This window comes from Lepeophtheirus salmonis, chromosome 7, assembly GCF_016086655.4.
Source record: "Lepeophtheirus salmonis chromosome 7, UVic_Lsal_1.4, whole genome shotgun sequence".
Taxonomy (NCBI): domain Eukaryota; kingdom Metazoa; phylum Arthropoda; class Copepoda; order Siphonostomatoida; family Caligidae; genus Lepeophtheirus; species Lepeophtheirus salmonis.
Genome location: NC_052137.2, coordinates 25828571 through 25853392, shown reverse-complemented (window position 1 = coordinate 25853392; position 24822 = coordinate 25828571). Strand labels below are relative to the sequence as shown.

At 30.7% G+C, this 24822-nt stretch overlaps 3 protein-coding genes and 1 long non-coding RNA gene across 4 annotated transcripts; 3 read left to right on the top strand and 1 right to left on the bottom strand.

Annotated features, from left to right (window-relative positions):
- Nucleotides 1–959: 959 nt before the first annotated feature.
- Nucleotides 960–12663, bottom strand: LOC121121365 (MOB kinase activator 3). Its single transcript, XM_040716257.2, is given in 3 exon segments — nt 960–1481; nt 12265–12456; nt 12458–12663. Coding segments are annotated over 3 exon segments (651 nt in total). The 5' UTR covers nt 12608–12663; the 3' UTR covers nt 960–1172.
- Nucleotides 12664–13860: 1197 nt separating this feature from the next.
- Nucleotides 13861–17380, top strand: pira (pirate). The gene is made up of 5 exons (XM_040716258.2): nt 13861–15161; nt 15363–15545; nt 15604–15750; nt 15805–16099; nt 16157–17380. Exons 1-5 carry the CDS (start codon nt 15085–15087, stop codon nt 16985–16987), a joined length of 1533 nt encoding a protein of 510 aa, XP_040572192.1. The 5' UTR covers nt 13861–15084; the 3' UTR covers nt 16988–17380.
- Nucleotides 17381–18744: 1364 nt separating this feature from the next.
- On the top strand, nt 18745–19199 carry LOC121122109 (uncharacterized). The gene is made up of 2 exons (XR_005865703.2): nt 18745–18885; nt 18974–19199. It is a non-coding gene; the product is annotated as an uncharacterized lncRNA (long non-coding RNA).
- Nucleotides 19200–19547: 348 nt separating this feature from the next.
- On the top strand, nt 19548–21094 carry LOC121121601 (protein max). The gene has a single exon (XM_040716561.2). It carries the CDS (start codon nt 19978–19980, stop codon nt 20722–20724), a length of 747 nt encoding a protein of 248 aa, XP_040572495.1. The 5' UTR covers nt 19548–19977; the 3' UTR covers nt 20725–21094.
- The last annotated feature ends 3728 nt before the right edge of the window (nt 21095–24822 follow it).

Sequence of the window (24822 nt, the reverse complement as noted above, 5' to 3'; positions counted from 1 at the left end):
AGTCTCTATGACGAACTTGAGGAAATTCGACAGAGTACATCAAAGCCAGTTCTATAATAGCCGTTGTGGAAGAAAAGGTATAAAAAGCGGAAAAGAAAATAGACAAACTCAGAGAATTCATGGAAGAATACTCTCAAGTCGAAGAACTTGCGTATCAGGAGTTGACAGAAACGGCATACTACCAGGAATACTCTAAAGTAGAGGATATGTATTATGAATAAGTTTTAAGGGTTTAAAGAAGAGTGTCGTTTTTCATCATTTTTCACCCTAAAAATATATATACATATATAGATTAATTCAGTTTTTATACAGAATTAATAAAAGCTACTTTTAATTTGGTGATTGTTTTAAGGGTAAAAATTAGTCTAAACAAAAATAATAGTTCTGAATTACTATAATCCCAGGTATTTCAGAATTCAGATAACTGGTAGAAAAACTGAGATTATTTTTGGATTTTGCGCTCATATATAAATTCAATTCTTGTAATAAATTCATTTATACAAACTTTCCCTCCTCCCTAATTGTTCCCCTCCATAATCAATAAACGTGCCATAATCCCTCTTCCATAATGTTTTGACTATTAGACGGAAAATCTTTTGAAGCCACAAGCTGGTCTTATCAAAAGTTGTATTTCAGTCTTTCATTGCAAGTTTTCCTCTGTTATGATTAAGAAAATTAATAGTAGTGAAAATTTCTTTGGTTTGTTGTTTTGTTGTAATGTCTTGAATAAGCTGCATACTCAAACTTATTGAGTCTGGAATCTTCTTGCATTTCCTAGTTATTATTTGAATAACTTTAAATGTTTTTTGTTTTTTTTCAGAGTATAACAGCGGTACTCTAACAGTAACAGTCAAGAAATGTTATTTATGTAATATAATTACTCTTGTTAACAGTTATGATACAGCTTTTAAGCTATGAAGGATAAAGCCTTTTTCTAACAAACATAGTAAACACAAGACTTAACAAAATCAAAATATAATGTTTTATTGAAAATTGGAGATTTAAAAAATACATTGAGAAATATGATAAATAAAAACGATAATATTATTTATAAATAGTAATTATAAAACAAGGGCTTATTTATTACTCTTAAATGATGAAATCTACACAAATGTTTAACAAATAAATCAAAATATAATGACGATCGTTTGATTTTAATAAATAAAAGATAATCATATATCATTACAAATTCTTGCTGTTAACTCTTTCAATGGCTCAAATTCTTTTTCAGGAATCAAATCAAATTCAACTCCAAAATAGTATATATGCTTGTAACAAGAATTTACATGAGGTTCCGCACCAATATTCATAAGACGATCAAAATGATGCACATATACATGTACAAAGACGCGATAGAGCCGTGTAATGATTTTTTTACAAGATGGTATGAAATTTTTAGGAAAGGAAACATCTTTCATGACAGGAAAAGAGGATTCATCATTGATTTGAGCCTCTATCCAATCCATAAGAACAGATATGTACTGAAATATAAAAAACAAATCAACTGAATAATTGTACTTTGTATAATTCTTATGTAAATTGAACACATATAAAAATAGCCATTCTATTTGTCTAAATAATAACAAAATATGATCCTGAGTGATAGTAAAAACCTCGTTAACACTAGGGTTAATTTATGAAAATGAACAAATTAAATTTTAGCCCAACTTTTCGGATGCAAGAGCATATTTTAAAAGAATGAAAAAAACTTTTTCGCCCATGAATGCTTATTTTTTAAATCCCTTTTCTAAATGGATTTGAGGAGAAATTAGCAAATGTCGTGATCATTAGTACCTTTCTATTCTTAAAGCAATAGTTATATAACATTTTAAGTTGATAAAATACTCTTTGAAGGTGTTACTTTAAGGTCAACTTTATCTAAATTTTTGTTTGAGCGTGTGTACTAGCGTGTCCAATTTTTAGGATGACCTGTTAATTCGATCTTCAATTGTATTTTAATGAAAAAAAATATGTTTGTAAAATTTCTGTCTTAAAAGGTCGTTTTTTTAAAACTCTATAGCCATTTGAAAATGACTTTTTTTAAATGGCATTCTCTATTTGTAAAGGGATTCAGAAGTTTGAATTTTAAAGTTATGTTGCTAAACTTCACCAGTATCAATTTTAAAGTTATGTTCTTAGATTTCAAAAGTTTCATAAAAGTTCCTTTTCTCAAGTGATACATAAGAATATCATCCTTATTTTTCATTTTGAAGAAAAACAAATTGTAGCCAATCAAAAAACTTCGGATCCTCAAACGATCAGAATCTCTATATTGACCATGGCTGGAAATTAAAAATGATTATATTAGAGTGCTTTAGCATCCGAAAAGTAGGGCTAAAATTGAAATTGATAATAGCAGCTAATTTAATGAAAGATATGCTCTTCCACTACCAAACATTCCTCAAATTGTCAGAGTGTCAACGTTAATTTTCGGTTTCTTTTTTTATGAGATCTTATTATTTTCAACTATGGCATTAAATTATGTGGGCTTTAGCCCGTGGCATAAATGATGCTACATAAGTAGAGTTGTATTAAATATGACCTACCCGTATGGAAAAAAAACCCCGAAAAAATGACGAAGAATGTTGGGAAAGATAGCAGCTTAGCTTCTATGACCAGGAACGTCCGCAGGGGGTGGGCTGGAGCCCCTTCCCCCCAAAAAAAAAATAAAGGATAATTTTGGCTTTTTAAAAGAAAATTTAATATTTTTTTTTTTTCAGAAAATTTAAGTTTTTGTGAACACCTGTGATTTTAGAAAAAAAAATATATTTGAAATTTAATCATTGAAATTTTCTTCGAAAAAAATTAATTTTCTTGTTAACAGCTGTTGATTTTGAAATTTTTATCAAATAAATTTTATATTTGAAATTTAATCTTTTTAATTTAACTTTTTGTGTACAGCTGTGGATTTTTGAGAAAAAATTTCCAAAAATTAATTTTTTTCTAAACAGCTAAGTATTTTTGATTTTTTTCCCAAAAAATTAATTTTTATTTTGAATTTTTTCTCCAAAAAAAATAATTTTTTTTGAATAGCTTTGGATTCATGAAAAAAAAATCCAATTTTTTTTTCTCAAAACAATTCCAAGAACCAAGCCTCACGCAAATATTATACTGCTGAAGCCTTACGTATCTAGCAAGCATACAGACAGGAATTATTCCGACGTCGATCCTCAATTTTACACTGAGTCCAACGGAGACTAACACTCATAATTCCATAACGAATGCACAGTTTTACTCTTAGTCTTTCATAAGCAGATATTTAGATGGTTTTTTCTTTAAGAATTAAGGAATAATAACAACAGCTTCAGAAAATGAAAAAAATATTCTTCAGATTGCAAATTTTTTTAAAAAAATATCGTACGAGTTAGGTCATATTTCATACAACTCTAGTTATTAGTAACGGCTCGTAGATAGGACTGCAGAGTTGAAGCATCCCAAAATATTTTATTGAAAAGTTCGAAATAAAGAAAAAATAAAATAATTAAACTGCGTAACAGAAAATTTCTACTGATGAATTGAAGCCAAGAATAGAATTTATCTTTGAACACATAATTCAAAACTGATCTCATTTTTTATCAAGATCGTGGGTTGCAGAAAAATCTCAGATTATAGTAACTCGGGACTATTATCGTTCCAGTCATTTTTCACCACAACGACAGTCACCAAATCAAAATTACGATGAATAAAACTGATTTTTATTATTATAAAAGTGTTTTTATTTATTATGTACATATCTTGTTTTCGACTCGACATACTTCCATTCTAGCTTGAAAATTATGAAAAACGACACTCTTCTTTAGATAAAGAGAAAATTTTACCAATGTCGAAAAATGTATTCCAGAGTTTGATGGATGATATCGAATAGTGTCAGAGGCTCATTCTCGAGCACCATCAAATCGCATTGGGAATCATAATTTTGAACGCAACCACCGAAATTAAATTTGCACGAATATCCTCCGCTACTATAGGTTATCCTATTTGCTAAGTAACCCTTAACATTTAATAATGTATTTTCTATAGCTTTAACTTTAGGAGTATGTCCCCGTAAATATTTTAAAATTATTTTTCTCGGTACCCCTCAAGTTTAAGCTAATAAATAACCTCAGAATATGTAACTGAGGACATTATTTCAGCAAAGCGTGTGTTATGTTGTTGAATACTAAACCGTTATCTTTATATGGAATACTAAAAAACATAATTCCTGTAGCTATATGAAATTTAGCTAAGAATTTTATTCCATCAGCTATTCGGGAAGAGGATGATATTATCTTTTGCATCCAATTACTACGCAGATTCAATTCCATAATACATCTATAACACCTTGACAAATCAGAATCTTCCCTTTAAATAGAAAATGAACTTTCAAATGGCAAGGAACAGGGACATGGTAGAGTTTGGCATATCTTTTAAGAAGAAAAGTAAACATCCCGTTATAAAAAGAGAGTCAGCAATAATATCACGAATTGTTTGATGATTTTTTGTGAGTGCACCCTATTCCAAAGCCACAGGATCACATAAGCTCTTAAAAAAGAACAACATATCTAAATGGACAACGTGCTTGGGGGAATTATTCTTTTAAACTCAATGTGGGTAGGTTCGCGTCTCGGTCGTTCCTAGAGAAGGAAATATACTTAATGTATATGGACTTCAAAGACCATTCCTAGGTCGGATGGAGTAATTGTAATACTATATTATTTACATACACTTATAATCAGTGCAACACCATATGCCCAATTAAAGGAACATTAAAAAAATTATTTCCATGATTCTTACAAATAATATCCACGGCCGTTACATAATCGTAAGTGGGAGTTGCTTTCCAGATAACCTTTGTGTTGCGGCAAGAGAAGGGGGAAAGTCTTCGATGTATCCATTTATAAGATTTTTTCTAAGGATAATATATTCATAGTACGTACTTGACGTTATCACATATCTCCACTCCATATTAGGATTATTCGTTATATCAACCAAAACTCTTGAATAAATTTTCGTGACTATTTCCACAAAACCTACCAATGTCCACCATTCAATCGATTTCTTTGTGTCTTTAAAGCTGAAATATAATTCAGATGAAAAAGATTAATAAACCAAACGTTTTCTTCCATTATAGCAACCACCACCACCAATATTAATAATGAAATAGCCTTATACGAAACATTGTGAACAAGGAAAGTGTTGAAAAGGTCTTTTCTTTTTTTAATGTTAAAATTTCGCCAGCCTTTGAAAAAATTATTGACTCTCTTTTTTAGTTCCAGCCTATTTAATTCTGAAGGGCCAGAGCTCACACATTGAATCCTCGAAACATTTATAATTTCTTTGATAAAACAATCTGAAATTTTCCTCCCTTTCTTCGGATATGATTGGAGAATAGGTCCTTTTTGATTAATTGATTTTCCATCCCGTCTTTCTGTCGAATAATTAAAATAAGATAAAACAATCTCAATCCTTCTTTTTAATGGAGCTTCTGAGTTCGCTTCCTTCATTACGGTCACATCATTGGCACAAAGATCTATTAGATAATTATTCCAAAACTTACACCAAATCCTAAATATTTTTTTTGCTATGGAGGTTCTTAGCTCTCTTATTGCAGCCACAAAGAGCAGGGGATCTATTACTTAACTAAAATGGTATGTTCTCTTTATTTATAACAATCACTGTCAAGATCCCGTAGCCAGCAGCGCCCTGATTGGGTTAAAAGAGTGGCTGAGTAGAAGTATCTTTACCGATCTCAAAATGTGAGTATGAGAAAGGGAATCGAATGATTTTGAAAAATAAATCACAATAAAAGCTACAAAATGTTTTTTTATCCACTCCTTCAATCGCTGTATAAATATTCCGGAATTTTCAGATATTTTTCTTCGTTTATGGAACCCTTTTTGCTCCAGGCCAATTTTCTCATTTAGAATAGGTTCAATCTGACTTGCAATCACCCCTGAAAGTATTCGGTAAGTTTAATTAAGTACAGTGATCGGCCTCCAATTATCAAGGTTCAAACCATTTCCCTTTTTGCGTATCAGAACAACTCATCTTTTAGTTATAGCTTCTTACAGATATCCCTTCCTTTGCATAAAGTTTCACATTTTATGAACATAAGAGACGATCTCTTCCTTACATGTCTGTAAATATATTTCCTCCAATCCCATATGGTCTTGTTATCTTTAAAGTAGTCTTTCTTGATATATTCTGATATTCTCTCGTTAGAGAGTATATAGATTCTGTTCCATTTAGAAAATTACTTCTGATCCTCCTAATTATCTTCAGGAAAATTTAATTCAAAGATAGGTGTGTGGCGATAACATAAGAATTTCAATGAAAAACTGAAGAGGATTTTTGAATAATTTGATCGTGCGGATTTAGAACTTTATATCGAATTTTGGTATCATCAATATGATCAATTTCAGTCGGTGAGGCTTTTTCTTAACTATTCTATACCTTTCTTCTTTTCGTTATTCTCGCAACGCGAATATTTATACACCTTCTTTAAAAATAATTTTCACGTCATGACGTCTCACTTTTCAGTATCTTGTATAGTCAGTAGGGGGCCAATAAAATCACTTTTTGTGAAAAGTAAAAAATTGAAGGTTCAAATGTGTTCCTTTAGATAACAAAATACGATTCACAAAGTTTGAACAATTTCTATCAATGTTTAAAGCCTATAGTTTTGAAATTTTTCATATTTTTGAAGAAAAAAAAACTGATTTGGTTTTAATATCATCCGTATACTATGATATTACAGCTTGTTAATAAAAGTAACAAATTTAGTTAAGTTAAACTTTTATCAAAAGTTTTTTATAAAAAGTTTATGATAAATCCTTTTTACAAGTATTAATGAACAATAAAAATATTAAAATGAAATGTAGCCTTCTTGTCTATGTGTATGTTTCTCTGCGTATCACAGTCAATTAGCGGCTACTGATATCTCCAAAAATTTGCAAATACTTTTTTTTACTTAGATTAGCAAAAAAAAAAGTAATAATTTTGATTACCTTAACCTTGGCAACCTTTTTTATGACCTTTTTTAAGGAAAAGCATCAACATAACAAAGGTTAATATAAATACAAGGTTATACCATAACGCGTGTACGACTGATGTTTGACTTACACCATTGATACCATAGTAGATGAGTGGTTGTGTGGTTCGTCAAAATTTGTTAGTCTTGCCGGTACGATACATTAAATTGAAAATTCTAGCAATAGACTGTAAGTGGTTGCATGTTTTCTCAAAATCTGTCTGTCTTGCTCAGCAGTTGGTACAATACATCAGATAGAAAACTCTAGCAAGCCCGATTACATGATGATCTAACCTTGTATTTCTTTCAACCTTGTATATAATCAAGTTTTATCAAATAAGTCAAAAATTGTGCGAAGTAAAAAAAATATTGTAACAAAAATTTAGTAGGAGCTAAATGTATAAAAAAATACCCTCCGTGGTCATTTGAGGCCGATGGCAAGGACATGTTATGTTTCAAAAATTTAGGATATCTCATCATTTTTCAAAACAGTTCAAAATTTTCAAATTACATTTTTAAACAAATACAACATTTTTTAATCTTACATTCTAACCATTCGAAAATTTAAAATATTCCATTGGCATGTAGGCACCATGTCATGGAATTAAATCTTGGGACTGTTTTCCAAGAGTGTTTTGGTAACACATCTTCTCCCGAACATCCATTATTTAAAAGATTCAAATAAAATTGACAATCGATCAATAAAACAAAGTATGAATACAGAATTGCAGATAAAGAGGTTGCTGGTTTGTTGAAGACATACGAAAAGGCGCAATTTACTTTGTTAACGAACATCTCAAAAATAAATTTCCAAGGGACGATAGTAAGGAATTCTTAGAGCTAGTCATAATATTTCTTGGTGCTACTCCTGAGCAAGGAGTTAAATTAATGATATCTGGTTTTTAAAAGTTTATATATTATCTGAAAATCTGGATTTATAAATCTGAATTTAAATTAACTTAATGAGAAGAACGAGAATAACGAGATATATGTGTTTTTATAATAAGAATATATAGAAAAGTTTGGATCAATTGTATCTAAGTCCTCAGATGTTCCTTACAATGACCTTAATTCAATGAATTAATTAATAAAATACTCAACTATTAAGTATCAAATTTCCAAATCAACATCGTAAAAAACTTTCCAGACATTTATGGTACTTGTAGAAGGAACTTGTCGGAATCACATTTCTTGCTGGTCAGGTAAGTTTGCAGGCAGACGCTGAGCTCTTTAAAAGTAAATATTAAATAGCAAAAACAGTTGTATAAAATGATATAAATAAAAATTCCGAAGACTTTGTCACAGATAGGGACACAAATTTTATGAAAATTATGGAGCTTCCTTATGGATTTTTAAAAGCTGATCCTGTATTATGGAATGATAGGAATGATTTCAAGCAGGCATTTATTTTATAAAGACAGAGGCCAAAATAACCTACTATATTTTATTAATTATAATGAAGGATAACGCGAAACAAAGTACAGTCACAGTGTGCGGCAGTGAATCGTGCAGTAATTGATTCCCGTGTACAATTTCGCCCGGATTTTCGAAAAAAAAGAGGCAGAAAATTGAAATTTTTAGTGGTTCATTAGGATGTCATTAGCTATATCATTTTTATAAATAGCCTCCTTTGGCAGCCAGCATAGCCTCAATCCTGGGGCGGAAGACCACGTACGTCCTCCTCACAAAGTCCTTGCTATTTTTGGAAATAAAATTTCAAAAACTGCCCATCTTTCTCATGCTCTTCAACAGGTTCCTGTCTATCTTCTCCCTCACTGAGTCCAAAAAGGCTGGAGACCTAATTTTGTTGAGACTACCGCTCCCAGGACTCCATAGGATCAGCCCATCTTTTTTTATCTTCTTCACCTTGAAGAATAGCTTCTCCGAGTAACCGACGATCCTGACAATTTCTGCCACCTTGACATACGAGCTCTAAACAAGTTTAAATCCTACTGTATGATTCGTTGCCGCACATTGTAGACTTTAGTATTTCAATTTCTTCTTTTGTTATTTTAGTAAATAGTAATCAATGTTACGAATAAATTATATAAATTCACAGGCAGTTGAAAGATGATTCCATCCCATGTGGCAAGCTAGCTCTCATCACCACCTCCAAGCCAATAGAGGTATCAACTAGAAACAAAGGATTGCAGTTAAAGAATGAAATACAAGAAGCTTTGGAATATGCAATTTATATGGAAGAGACAGTTCTGTCAGCACAAGATCTGTATCCCAAACTTTCTTCGGAATCATTGCCCTCAGGGTTCTTGTTAATCAAAACTCAAGAAGTTGAAGTTGTCAAATTCAGATTGAAAAAGGCTATGCATTTCAGCTTGCCTGGAGGTGAAAGAAAGCATCTCCTTCAGGATCTTCTATAACAACATCGAACTAAATAAGAGCTTAGTATCACACTCCATAAATTCAGACATTAAAATGGAATCTGTTACTAAAGCCATCAACATTGCAGCTTTTCTGGGCTCCCAAGACTATCAAACAGATAAATAAACATTTGTGAATAGCTTTTTAACTTCTTCAACTCAGTAGAAATGAACCAGGTTCAATATTCTAAGCTCTCATTGATAATGGAGCAAATGTATCATCTTTTAAAAAACCCGTAAGGTAGAAGATATACTTCTGTGCTTCTTGATTTTGCTTTGATATGGGACAATGTCAGTTCTCGAAATCAAACTTCTAAAACGGTTCTATGAGTTACAATAGCAGGAATGCACTGTGGTTAACAAGAAATAGTTTGTATGATCCATAAATCAATTTAAGATATCTGCCCCTAATATAACAATATGATTCTAGCTAGTGCAAAAAGAAATAAACTAAAAGTGAATTCTTCTTATCTTATCAATCTGTGATGCCCATACTAATAGTAAAAAATTAGTGAATTTACTCAGTTGTTCTGCAGTGAGAAACTTTGTATTTGACAAATATCTAAAGGATACTACTTAAACATAAATAATTTTCTTATTTGACACAATTCACTTTGCTCAAGTCCATATATACAAAGCCGAAAAAAGGATAAGAAAAAATAGTATTTTATATTGTAAGAAATAGTTTTACTACAATGTTATGCTAGAATATCTCAAAAGCTTGCTACATCTTTCAAAATATATATCTCTTATATAACCTTAAGCCAAGTAAAATAATTATGCTAAATACTCAACTACTACTACCCATCAAAAGCTATCGTAATATCGTCAACTAGAATTGTAATATTTAATGAACATAAAATAAAGAAACATATGTAGAATTGAGATACGATCAAGTCTTTAGGAATGATCAGGAATTCTTATTACGACGACAAATGTGTTTAAACTAAATGTAAGAACATTCAAAAAGTTAAGAGTAATTGAGTATTTACCCTGTAAGTTATCTAATATCCTGTCAAATATTATCAACAACTTCCCAATCTTGTCACTGTTTCTTTACCTATATTCCTATAACTTTATTAAATTTTTCAACGTTGTATATTTTGCTAAAAATATTTGCCACCATCAATATAACAAAAGGATCAATGCCAAAATTCATTCGACCAAACAGATGATTTGATATTTGACTTGTATATTTTTATCATTACATACTAAATAGAAGCTATTTTAAAACTAATATATGCTAAATGAATATCGAAAGTAATGAAAATAATCTTGTAATTTGTCTGAGCATAAAATGAAATTATTAAGCTAAGTGATAAATATAATTTAGGATAAGTTAAGAAATCGACTAATTTAAGATCGTGAGACATTTTTACGAGTCCGATAAATTTATCAATCAATGTTCATACAAGTCATTTCTCATTTTTGTAGTTGTATTTGTCGGAAAAAAAGAGCTGGCCAGTGGGTGAGTTCAATATTTTTATTTTCTTTCCAGTAGATTTAGTATTCCTTGAAATAAAATTGATCATTGTCAATGTGATTTCCCGCTCTTTCCATGGCCTGAATAACGCCAGGTAACCTTTTGCTAATGTATAATAAAGACGATGAAAAATAACAATATTGGGAAATATCTTTAGGCAAAATACCTTCGATATTTTGAATCTTTATTTTAATCTCATTCAACATGGCACAGAATGATACAAAAAATGTCAATAATTTTATCAATAAAAGAAACGTCAAAGGTATTAAGTTTGAAAGTTCTCCGATTTTTTCGGCTGCCTCATTGCCTTAATTTTTTTGTATTAAGAATGTAAGAAATATTTACCAAATGACGATAATCTTCCAATCGTTTCTCCATTTGGGAACTAATCTAGAACTAAAAATCAATGTTGAATCGTAAAATTAGACTTCAATGAATTCGTCCTTGAAGACTTCAATCATGAAATAGTTTCTCTTAACTATTTCTTCTATTGAAATCAGTGAAAATTTGTTTCAACTAGATTTTTGGTCAATTTAAGCGTTTTCTAATAAGAGAAATCTGTCAACATTTCATTGATTTGCACAATGCAACCGTCAAATAATGGACTGTGGTGTATACATCTATATTTTCCTTTTGGAGATAATTAGACAAAATATCTATCTTCTGGATACATATTCCAAAAATACATTATAAAATGGAACTCATAAGTATGTAACTTGTTTCATAAACCATCTGCTTCAGGTGCAGTCTTTGCTCAGGTCAAATTGTGCTCTTTTAATCATTTCTAAAACTATAAGGATTGTTGGTAAACTTTGCATAACAGCTTCAGTATCCATCTTTCCGTATGTCCATAAAGTATCTAAAAGACTCATCAAGGTTTGTATTGCTTCCTCGAGTTGCACATTCTTTCGCTCCTCTTTCTAATACATTTTTTTAAATAGAGAAATACTGGAAGTGAGAAAACATTTTTTTAAGTGGCACTAGTCGAACATAAAATTGTCAATCTAGAAGTGCTTCCCTTAACATATTTAATAGTGATTAAGTTAACTTAGTACTTCAATCTAAAGTAGCTACAAAAGTGGGCTTCTTGATAGTGATGGGCCCGGGGCATTCGCCCCTTGTCTCCTCACTAGTACTGCTATTGAACCCAGAGATATCATTCCCTCGAGATTTATTACACATTTTGTTATAACAATAACAAAAACATCAATATCTAGCATAACATTGTAGTAAAACTCTATAGAATTATATTGTTGATCTATGGGACATTTAATTGCAATTTAAGGGAAATGATAAAATAATAAGTGGCTTCCAGACATAATCTAATTATTAATAGCATCCGGAAGAAAGTGATATGAAAGGGTGATTGTTGATTGAGCATTGCTCCCACCTACCTGGTTGGCGGGCAATCGAGTAGGTTTTTTGTACAAAATTCCATCGGCCCATAAGTATTCATATTTGACTCCCCCTGACATCTTTGGACAACTCAATACAGTACATTTCTCAACTACAGTTGCATATACAATGTTAACACGATTAAAGAAATCAACGACGTGCACTGCAATCCAATCCTCTAAAGTCTCCCCCCGGTGGCAACTTAACAACAGAACGTAGATTAACTCCAGAATTTAATGAGGCCTGAGCCTGCTTGTGTAGAGAATACCGTAGGGTTCCAGGTTTAAACTTCTTTTTAGGACGAAACGTTTTGCTTTTATCAAAGAAGCTCACCCAATTCATCTTGTCTCTCGATGTTTACTATATAGAATTTGTTTCTTTAACTGTAGCCTGGGACTATATAAATAATAACGGGAGACTTACGACTTCTTTTCCTTCACAAAACTTTTGAACGCGTGTAGGGAAGACTTCCAATTCTATAAAAACTACTTAGTACTGGAATATAATTCGGAGGAATGAAGCACAAATATTGAAATCACACAACCTCGTTTTTGCTGAGGGGGGGGGGAACCTTTGATATTTGACATAATTTGGAGACAAACCAAGGAAAAAAGCTAAGTATCTTGATATACATTGAGATCATGTTCTTAGAACATGTATAGAAATTCAATGAAACAACATTTATAATTTAGAAAATAATTTATTAACATTATATAACCCTATGAAAATCAATAATAATACATTCAAGACTCCAGTTTAACCAAAAATAGGCATACGATTTGTTAAATGCCGACACAGAATTTTTTTTTAGTGCCGTGTATATAATATTTTAAACTGAATACTGAAATGTCACATTTTCTTGCTACAATTTTATAGATACAATTATAATATTCAGTACAATAATTTTTGGATTTAGACACATACCATGAAATTCAGATACATTTGACAGTTTATATACTCTTCTATTTGTTCCAGGTGCACTATGTCTCTTGCATTTTATGTTTTCTTGCACATTATCAGAGGCACCATAGCTTTTAAATATGAAATTAAACGTTTCTAAGCTATTAGTTCAATCAATTTAAAAATCCTAAAATAATTTTACAACGCACATAGCACTTATAAACAAGGTCTATTATATATATTAGTCTTCCTCTATCCGTATCGATTGTGAAGAGAGCAAAATTTGCAAATTTTAACTTTTGGCTAAACGATACATTATAAGGAATCTATTTCTCAATTTTCGTAATAATCTCTTTTGGTTCCACATTATAGTCTTCCTACCCAAGAGAGTAACTTTCAAATAAGCTACGGCGTTGTTAATTGCATCAACAATCTTAACTTTATTATTTGAAGCTTCTTATGATTTTCATATGGATAAAAAGGATGCTCTTGCTCTAAAAACAACTTTGGTGGGATATCAGACAAACTGTTGAGTTGATTGGAGGAGTGAAACGCGTCTATTTGTTCATTTAATAATTCCAATTTTGCTTAAGAAAATGCCCAATTCTTAGTTCCCCTTCAGCAAGATTAAGATGTGTATTTCGGAGACGAAGATAGATGGAACTACATCTTTTTTAGTTTGCTTCTTTTTAAAAGTCCATGACATGGAGAACGGCAGGATTTGTTATCTCATAGGTCATCTTCGAAGTACTTATTCAAAAAAGTATTGAATCCATACTTGAATTATAGTTGTTGTATAACCCTTTCTAAAGATATCTTTAATCCATAGCCTCCATAGTAAAGCTTGGGAAATCCTGGCTTAAAAAATATAATAGTTATGATATTATACATAGCGCTATAAGTTAGGGTATTATATTGATATTATAGGGGCCTGACAAGCTTAGTAGCGGACTAGGATCCATAATCTACCCCCACATCCCTCTTTTATTTACACTGTTGCCTAAAACTACTTTTCCAGATCCATTAGAAGTCATTAGCTATTTGCAACTCAGATGCAACAGTATACACCTACATATGTTTTATTTTCTTTATATATTATGTATAGGAAAAAAAGCGCAAGAACCAAGACCAATAAGAAATATATTGCGGTCTCGGATACGGTCTTGGTTCGACTTTGTCGTTTCCGGTTCTATAGGTTCAAGAACCGAAACCGCTAGACCGATTAGGCCACAAACTTGGTCTTGAAGCATAAAGAGCATTTTAATGCTCTATATAGTCCCAGCCTGAGACTGCGATAATACTTGGATCTAATAAAGTTCAAGAAAATAGGAAATGCAAGAGACATAGTTATCCTGAAGTAAATAGAAGAGTGAATAAGCTGTCATATGAATTCATTGTATGTGTCTAAATCTAAAAGTTATTGTATAAAATATTATAATTGTATCTATAATATTTTAGCAAGTAATTATGTATTTCATTTATCTATTCAGAATGCTATATTATTTATTCTGCATTAAATTTTTTTCTGTGAGGGCATTTAAAAAAATTGTATGCATATTTTTTTCATTTTTAAACTTGAGTCTTGAATGTATGTTTTATTATGGGTTTATATTAATGTAAATAAATTATTTTCTACTTGATAGATGTTGTTTTATTGAAGTCCTATACTCGTTCTAAGAACAAAATCTCTTTGCATATCAAGATATTTCACTTTGAGTTTGTTCTTTGATTCATCCTTGTTCATTATATCTAGTGATAGAGATAAAATTCAAAAATTGCCTGACTTAAGTTGTCATCAATTCCATGGAACTAAGATAAAAGAATAACCCAACCTCTCAACATTGTATATTAACTTCCATCATGACGTCATAACCTCTTAGTGAAGTCGATTCTTTCATTCTCGATGGGGTATTCTTGAAATGAGCTCATCCAGAGAAGATCAAGAAGTGGTTGAGATCGACGATGACAATTTAGATTGTTCCGGAAATGAGGAAGTGTATGTTGATTAAATTTATTTATTCTCTGTGTACTGTTGCTTTTATTTCATAATTAGGTGGACAGCACATTCGTATTCTAATCAGTTTTAATTATTATTATGTTTTAATAGTGCTATCAAAAAAATTGTATTACTCCTTATGTACTACAGAACAATTTCCTAATCAGTTTAATTATTTTTATTATGAACGAATCTTCATAGATTGTTAAGTTATGATGGATTTGTGATAACGAGTCACGATTATTGCACATTGGAGAGAGGCAAATTCCTCAACGATTCTATAATTGATTTCTACCTCGCCTGGCTTCTCAGAGATAAAGTATCTGAAAGTCAACGAGACGAAGTCCACATATTTTCCTCGCATTTCTATTCCAGACTGATTAGGTAAAACTACAGAGATATGTTAATCATGAAAAAAATCAATTTTTTATCTTTTCAATAGTAAACCGCTCTTAAATAAAAAAGTTCAAGCCTTTGAGCGAGATCCCAACAAATCCAAAGCCGAAAAAGCGCATTTAAGAGTTAAGGGTTGGACAAAGAAATTTGATATTTTTCAGAAAAAACTTCTCATCATTCCGATTTGTCATAAGTATAAGTCTAATATGTTCCTTTACTCATAATTATAATTGCCATTCTTTTATAGATATCACTGGTTTATGATCCTTATTTGTAATCCAGGCTGTGTTGACTTAGATGAGGATGATCAAAAAATTCGTGGAGAGCCTTTCTTAGTTATTTTGGATTCTTTTGGTCAAAAGCGTCCAAAAGAAGTTGACACATTGAGAAACTATTTGGAACATGAACATATGGAAAAGAGAGAATCTGCCTTTTCTTTTGGCTCTGCAGCTATGCGTGCCATTTATCCTCGACTACCTCAACAAAAGAACTCAACCGATTGTGGCGTATTCTTATTAGAATATGCAGAAAGAATTATGAATGTATGAAGGCTCATGTGATCCATTACTTGTACTTATTCATGTTTTTTTAAATTTCAGAAACGTGCTATCTTTAGGTGGCCCGCTTTACCCGATTTGAGTAATTGGTTTTCTGACACTGACGTTTTTTCAAAACGGCCAGAAATTGCACACTTAATTCAGGATCTCAGTAAAGATGCTATGCAAGATAAACTTTCATCTGCTTCGTTTCCTTCAATTTCATTTGCTCCTATAGACGTTGATGAAATATGTGACTCATCAGATGAATTCTATACTCCATCAACAAGAAAAAGACATTGTAGAAAAGATTTAGACTTCATATTCAAGTCAAATACATTAGAAGACAATAAAAATCGTTCATCTCCACCTATTTTAAGGAAAAAGTGTCGAGAAAAAAACAATATTTATAATGATGAATCGGAGAATGAAGCCATATTGACATGTTATAATCAAGAAAAGGGTTCAATCATTAGTTCTAACGGATCACTTGAAGACGAATGTCTTTCTAAGCGCAAAAAAACTTATTCTAATTTGAAGAGAAATAAAAGTAATCAAGGTCCAACAGAGAGTAGGATCCATAATACAAGTGACAAAGAGGTACTTTCAAGTGATAAATATTCTTCTCCTTCAGTTAATAACTTATCAGAGTGTCATGTTAACGTAAGGCGTATAATAGATCGAATAGATATTAATTATCCAAATTTGAAAGAAAAATATTCAACTGATAACTCGGTACAACTTCCCAGGTCATCAACGTCCACTAAATTATTTGATTCACCTGATCACACATCGTTTGAGGATATGAATCCTTCCGTTACATTAACCCGTTTCGACGCAGAACATATAAGAAGAACTAAGAAAAATAAAAAGTTCTCTTTTTACCTCAATTAAATATATAATGTGCTAAGCGTCACCAATTAGTTAAATTTCGACCCTTGATAGCTCGAGAAAATAAGATGACTCGCTTGTTTCCTTTGTATTATTTAGGTAACATATTTCGAATTACTTCCCAACTTTTTCTGAGATATTCATATCCTAAAAGTGTTCATAATATATATCTATATAAGCCTTCTGTGATGGATTAAATTAATATAATTTACCAACTTAATCTCATCTAATGTGCTTGTATAAAATAACTAAAGTTTTGATAATCCTTTTTTTTTTTATGCAAATCTAAATACTTTTTATACCCCAAATCTTTTGTAATTGTGTTCTTTTATTATTTATATATCAAAGGTATGAATGTATCCACTAATTTATTAATACTATCCTACACAAATTAAATACCGTCTACAATTTATTTTGTTATTAAATTTGAAACATATATTTAAGACATATAGAATAATTACAAACTAAATCACCATATTACTCTTATGAATAACCAGGTGGTCTTATTTATGTGAATATGCAAGATAATTATGTTTTATTATATAAGATTTAGTCTTACACGAGTCTTTTCTAATGTTTATTATAGGAAACAAACCTACATTAGGATGTCAATTATTTCATTTTTTGTGAAAAGTAAATATTTGGAATTTTAAAAGTGCTCCTTTAAAAAAAAAAAAAGTCGATTCACAAAGTTGACTAAAGAGATTTTTTTTCTTTTTGAAAATAAGTTCATCAAAATTATGCCTCTTATTTATTTAAATAAAGAATAAACGTACTCACAAATTATGGTATATATCAATTAAATTGTTTGGCTGCGATAACATTACATTGAAACACTAATATCGTTCTTTTAGACGGATAAATTCTAAGTTTTCATCAAAAAGGGAACGTTACTATACCTTAGGGTCACTGAGCGACCTATAAATATTCATAAAAATGCTTCAAACTTCGTTTTAATAATAAGAAAAAATTTTAAACCAACATTTTTTTTACTTTTTGACAGAAAATAAAATAATTGACAGCCTACATGATTAGTTTCATATTGGTTCAATAGTTTTATAAGCGGACCTACAAGATCTTTATGAGTGTAAATCAAAAATAAAAGTATATTTTGGCAAATTTGATAGAAGATATATTTGCGAACAAAGTTGACTATAAAAATTAAAGCGCTCCTTGCTCGATAATACAATTGAATTTTCAAAATATGGAGAAATAATTTATAAAAAGAGAAATAAAATCAAGCAGATTACAAACATAAACTATTAAAAAAATATTATCACAAGGATTTCGAAAATTTTCCAATCCCTAGCTAGAATGAAATACCATTTAATTAATGAAGTATAGTCCCAGGAAATAATGTACAAAATTTTAAGTGGGAATATTTTGACTAATTCCCCAAAACAATGCAAATAATTCATAAGTATAAAAAAGTAGTCACCTATTATAGTTTATAGGTTTTGATAATCTAATATCAAATATATATTTAAAAAACGTCAATATGAATATTAAAATTAAAATCTATTAAGTCTTATGGGGTTTCTTGATGGAAAATACATCATTTTGACCTCAAGCGTTTATAAACGAAATACTCTGACAAATACTTTTGGGATTCAGAATGACTGAGACGTACATCTCCTAACAAAACAACTGGAGTGGAAGCTAGATCTGCAAGGATCTTCAACATGAATTTGGAGTCTTTTTCTTTCATTCCATCAATAATATCAGTTTCTCCAACGGAAGAAAGCTTCCGATCATAGGAGCCGTATTGAATTTTCTTCCCTCTATTCACTTGAAAATTGAAATGGCGCTTACGTCCACAATATACTTCTTCCTTATTATTGGCCATGGATTCCGTTTTAAATGGTTTAATCGTAATAATAGTGAGATGGGAAGTCTGCAAGGTATAGAATGTTCAATCATAAATTGCTCTATTATTTGAAAGTAACTTTTACCAACTGTATATTGTTGGCAATTTGGCCGTTTTTATAGAAGAGGTTGCGTGTATATAGGACAATTGTAGGGAAGACCAGAGAAAGTTGTTTAAAAAAGGAATATCGAGAAAATATATAGGGTTGTCAAGCTTTGAATATTAAATAAGGAGATCTCTAAACGACTTCTAAGTTGTGTGCTGGATTGAATCAATTAATCTCATTAAATTATTATAACTCTGTTTCAACTATTTTTATAATATAAAATATAACATAATCCTATAATATTAACGGTAGTTATTATTTACTACTATAAATGTGTTCATTTAGGGAAACATGAATTTTGTGTTACATTGCAATAAAAAAAAGAGAAGTGTCGTTTGGAATGTTAGAAAAGAATGAAAAAAAGATGAGTATAAAATGAGCCAAGTCTACCCTAGATAAAAAGACAGCTCTGAATGAAGTAAAAGATGTATGTCCCTGTTGTCTCTGAAGCCCGATTCATCACTACCCTACTCCCATTCTATTCTCTTAAAGCTTCAAAACAAAGTAAGGAAATGTGCCTGTTAGGTTGAGGATATACATGGTCGTATATGTATCTTTTTCTTACGCCAGGTCTCACTTTTTATGAAACCACAGATGACGTCACTGTTTGATTTTTGTCATTTTCCCTCTTGCCCTTTGGAACTTTTAATTCCCAACACAAAGTTTACCTTGTACATTCAGTTTAATAAATACTCATATAACGGTGAGTTCATAGAGAAATTTTAGTTAGTTATGGAGTAATATTCAACGCTCCTAGTGGACAAAAAACGTATCGCTAAGATCACTACCTTGTACAATTTATTGATCACGTGGACTTTATTAAAAAGCTTTGTTGCATATAAGTAGTAATGTTCTAATTCTTGGCATAGCTGCCCAACTCCCAAGTTTCTGTCAAAAAGTCAAGTTCTCTACTACTGGATAACTACTGGAGAGTTGAGTTGCCTTGGGGAAAAAGAAGAAGGCGGAATCCCTGAGAGTGGATGTTGCTCATCTCTCGTTCCGTGCGTGTAAGGCTAAGCTATGATGTCGATGAATATGGTGGACGATGACGATCGCGAATTGGATATCGAGTCTGAGGAGGATGATGAGCTCCAAGAATATTTAGTGTCCCACGGAGGTGGATCTCACTCTTCCTCCCTTTTACAAGGCTCCAAATCCAAGAAGCGAGGAGAAAGAGGGGGCTCTCAAGTCCTGGATAAAAGAGCTCATCACAATGCATTAGAGCGTAAAAGAAGGGATCACATCAAGGACTCTTTCACGGGTCTTCGAGATGCAATACCCATCATGGCTGGAGATAAATCCTCAAGAGCCCAAATTTTGAAAAAAGCGAGTGATTACATCAGCTACATGAGGAATAAAACTCAAACTCATACCGAAGACATTGATGATCTGAAGAGGCAAAACATGCATTTAGAAGAGCAGATCCGGGCTCTGGAAAGGGCTAAAAACATGGGACATTTAGCTACGTCAGATTCAGTGCTCGCTAATGCGGGTCTCAAAACCCTTCCATCAAATAATAGTTCTTCTAATGTATCTTTTGAAGGCTCAAGTTCAACTTCTTCATCATCTGAAATTTCAGTACCTTCTGGGAGACGTGGAGTACAAAATCTTGTTGTGACTTTGCCCTCGAGTGTCAACGAAGGACCTACAACTCTAATAACCACCTCAAAAATATCTCCTCAAACTCGTCGAATTATTGTTCCTGGCCAATCTCTTCTCATTCCAAAGGATAATCTTCCCAAAGATAAAGTTAAAGTTCAATTATAGATCCAAGTCTATCTTAATTTTTGAAACAAAGTTGCAAAATGTTGTTCTTTAACGTTTTAACAGAATGATGATTTATCAATCAATAGGTGTACCACCGATAATGAGCAAGTTTATGGAAATAAACAAAGATTTTTCTGATTATATTTCTTTGTGTATTATTACTTCAATTTATTTTATTTATAAATATCTTAAGTTAGTATCTTTTCATATTTTTATTTACTCCTTGGTACAAGTTTTTTTGTTTTTTTTTTCAATAGCATATAGTTTGATACTGAAACTATTGATGATATATATGCTCAAGAACACCTGTAATATTTAGTATACTGTTCCTCAAAAACTCTCCTATTTAATAAAGTTTGGATAATTTAAATTACTGGTATTTTAAGTTTATTTTTTTTTCCTTCTTATATCTATATTCAAGAAGTCTCTTTTCTATCGGAGAAATAACAAACGTTCCAACCCTGATGTCATACAACTCGCATTGATTCAATGGTTGGATGTATTCATTTGGTTCATGAGAGTATTAATGCCAGTATGCCTTTGTTGATAAACTAAATTTGTTTGTGTTAATAACATCGTAACCTTTATCACAACGCAATAATGTATCATTCCCACCAAAAGGATAACGGGAGTTAACTCCGAATTAGTGATTTTTTCTACAAGATGTGGATACTATTTAGGTATGAAAATATGGAAGGTTTGAAATCATTTGGCCCTTTAGTTCCAGTGATATTTGCGTCAAAATAAGCAAAATCAGATATATATTCCTAATTAAAAAACAACTAAATTTGACTATACTCTCATTTCAATATGAATAACTTACACAATTTTTATTTCATTATGTTTAAAATTTGTATTAGATTAAATAAATCGTATGAATTCGAAAAATGTAAATTTGATGTATGTAAACTGAGTTACTATAGACACACTAAGGACAACAAAAATAGCCTGTAGTAATTTTAAGGAATGTTTCAGAAATAGCTGGAAGATATAAATTACATATACTGAGCTACACTTCGGTAATGGAAGTTAGTATGGGAATCCAACCGATTGGGTACATAGTCAAGTTTAAATAAGTCATGCATTAATAACAAAAGAAGTAACATTTTGATAATAACATTTGACATATTTTTAATATAATAATCCTTTAGACTTAATATTAAACTTAGAATGTGTTCATGTGCCAAATTAAAACGTTCATGTCTAAATTTAATGAACAAAATAACTTCAAAAATTCACTATAATCAAACATGTATATTTTTAATCTGATGTTGAAAAATGGATTAATTTTAAGACATTTTAAAACAGAAAACCTCTTTTTTCGAATGTAGGAAAGTGCAACCACAAGAGCCAATTTTTTTATTTAATATTGAATAACTGCCCAACAGATTGGATTCTTAGTTTGATTTTGTTTACTGCGTAAATGTAATTCCCGAAAGTTTAATTTTTATTTTTCCCCCTTAAATTATTCCAAGTAACCCATTGAGGGGTTATTTATCGGAAATTTTCATTTAACATAAATTTACATTTTGGGATGAATTTGTTTAACTTTATCTACACACGAATTGGATACAAAATTTGAGCAAATTATTGATGTTGAAGGTAAATCGTATATATATTTCGTACCATTTTTTGTAAGGAAGATATATTTGATTTTGATAACTAAAACACGCACATCTCTGGAACTAATAAACCTATCGATCTCAAATTTTCAATATTAAGTAATACTTAAGCCTTTTAATAAAATCGGAGATATGTTGGTACAATTCTTTGAAATTTTTGGACGTTATGTCGAGTGATTAACCAAAAGATAAGGTGACCAGACGTCCCCGGTAAAAGGTGTCTCCGATTTTGACACTGAACGGGGGAAATGCTCGTAGACCTTTTGTGGCATAAATATCAGTTCAGTATTTAGTTATGATTTAAAAACTTCAAGCCAAAAAATAAATCCTAACTTATAGATGGGAGAGTGAGAATACATGTTGCAAAAAATCAAAATTAAGACAAATAATTCTGGAGTATTTTTGATGAAGTGCAATAATTAATAACCATTTATTGATGTTCTCGAAACTAACCAAAAGGCCGATACTTGATAAACCAGGAGGAGACATGATACAGGGTAGGTTTAGTCATGTTACAACAGGAACAAACATGTAAAAACTGTAATTTATTATATTCAAGCATTTATTTTACTTTTTATTAGTTTGTCAGCATAAAATAAATACTTATAATTACATATATGAGATAAACAAATATAACATTTATAGAAATAGAGCATAGTTAATTTTAAAATTAAAAAAATATTTTGTTTACTATTTACTGTGATTGATAATTAAAGTATATCAGGAAATTACACACAAAAAAATTATAATAAAATATAATAGGTATATATATAATAAAAATGGGGTGTAACTTCTCTCTTCCATAGTGTTAGAATCAGAATAAATGATGTGAACTGAATATTGAAACTAATAGTTTTACGAACATGTTAATTAATTGAACAATATATTAGACTATGACATTTAATAAAAATAAAGTTAAAAACTCATGTTTTATAATAGAAATAAATCTCAAAAATAGTAACCTAAAATATTTACCTTTTGTGTCAAAAGTTTCAATATCAAAAATCTCTAAACTGTAAGAATTAGGCAAACCAGGTTTTATGTTGATTTGATAAAGAAAGGAAGACATTCAATTGTATAAAAAAAGTGTTCTTAGATAACATTACATTTTAAAGTTATTGGCATTGTAACGTGTCTTCTCCGTAACAAGTATCCTTACTCTCCCCTATTGTATATCTCAGTAGCAGGATGGTAGGTAATGTCACCCATTTGTTTGATTGCAGTATTTCTTTCCTAAAAACTGATTAAATACTTAAAAAAGTACTTTTACCATTTTTTATTTTATGTCATAATGATAACATTTAATGATTTTTCAGGGCTTCATTGAAAATATCGCGTTTTTCATTTAAGAAATCTGGTCACCTTACCCAAAGTGTAATTTGTATTTTAAGTATGTATGGCCTGAATAATAAATGTTATACAATTTGCAGTATGAATACGTTTGAGCACAAGCTTTTCCACATCATGATAATAGTTACTATGACAAATATCTTAATACATAGGAATCCTTCTTGCCAATGTCTTTGTTTATTTCCTTTCCCCTCCTCCATTGTCACAGCTGACTGTAGCTGATCTAATTAACGTATGACAGCCAGTGTTGCCAGGTGGGTTTAAGCAAAATAAGCTAGATGTACTTCTATAATCAACTAAAAATAGCTGAGAAATCAGCTAAATATTTTTTTTATAAATCTATTATGATAACTTATAATTAAAGTTGATAATATTGTAGAGAAAAACGCGTGCAAGGAGAAGGGGAAAAAATACATATGGTGTCATTGTTTAAAATACTGATGTGATTATCATCTGCCTGCTTTATTATGATTTTTGAGGGTATAACGAAAGTATTTATTAGCAAAATGTTTAATGAAGATATACTACGTTTAGTTGATTTAGACGTTTTTATCCGTTACAGTAGACTTTATAACGTCACATTGCATGAAATTGTAATTTATTATGAACCTTATTCTCAGAATAATAGCTAATGAAACGACAAAGTAGAGTATTTCGAAATATATTTGAAGTTCCAAGTTTAAAAAAGAAGGCTTTAATTAAATATAATCTACATAATAAAAAATATACCATCATACATTTATGTTAAATATACAAAATTAAACAATTGGAATCATATAACTAATAACACTAAATTATATATACAGAATATTGAAATAATAGATTGATCCAAATAATATTTTATTGTTCTGACACCGGAATCCAGTTAAAGATGTCATAACTTTAGGTTGCAAAACACAAGCGAGACGTGGAGTTTAATCAAAAAGATAATCACCCCTCTTCTTCATGTGGAAGTTGCTATATACAATTGTGCACAGGATAGATATATCTCTACCGATGAGATCGAACCAATTTATTAATAATAAAGTAAATATCAAAATCATAAAATTACGCAATAAATATACTAAAAAAAAATGTTAGAAATAAATCCATCTTAAAGATTTAGAGCAAAAGCTATTTATGTAGT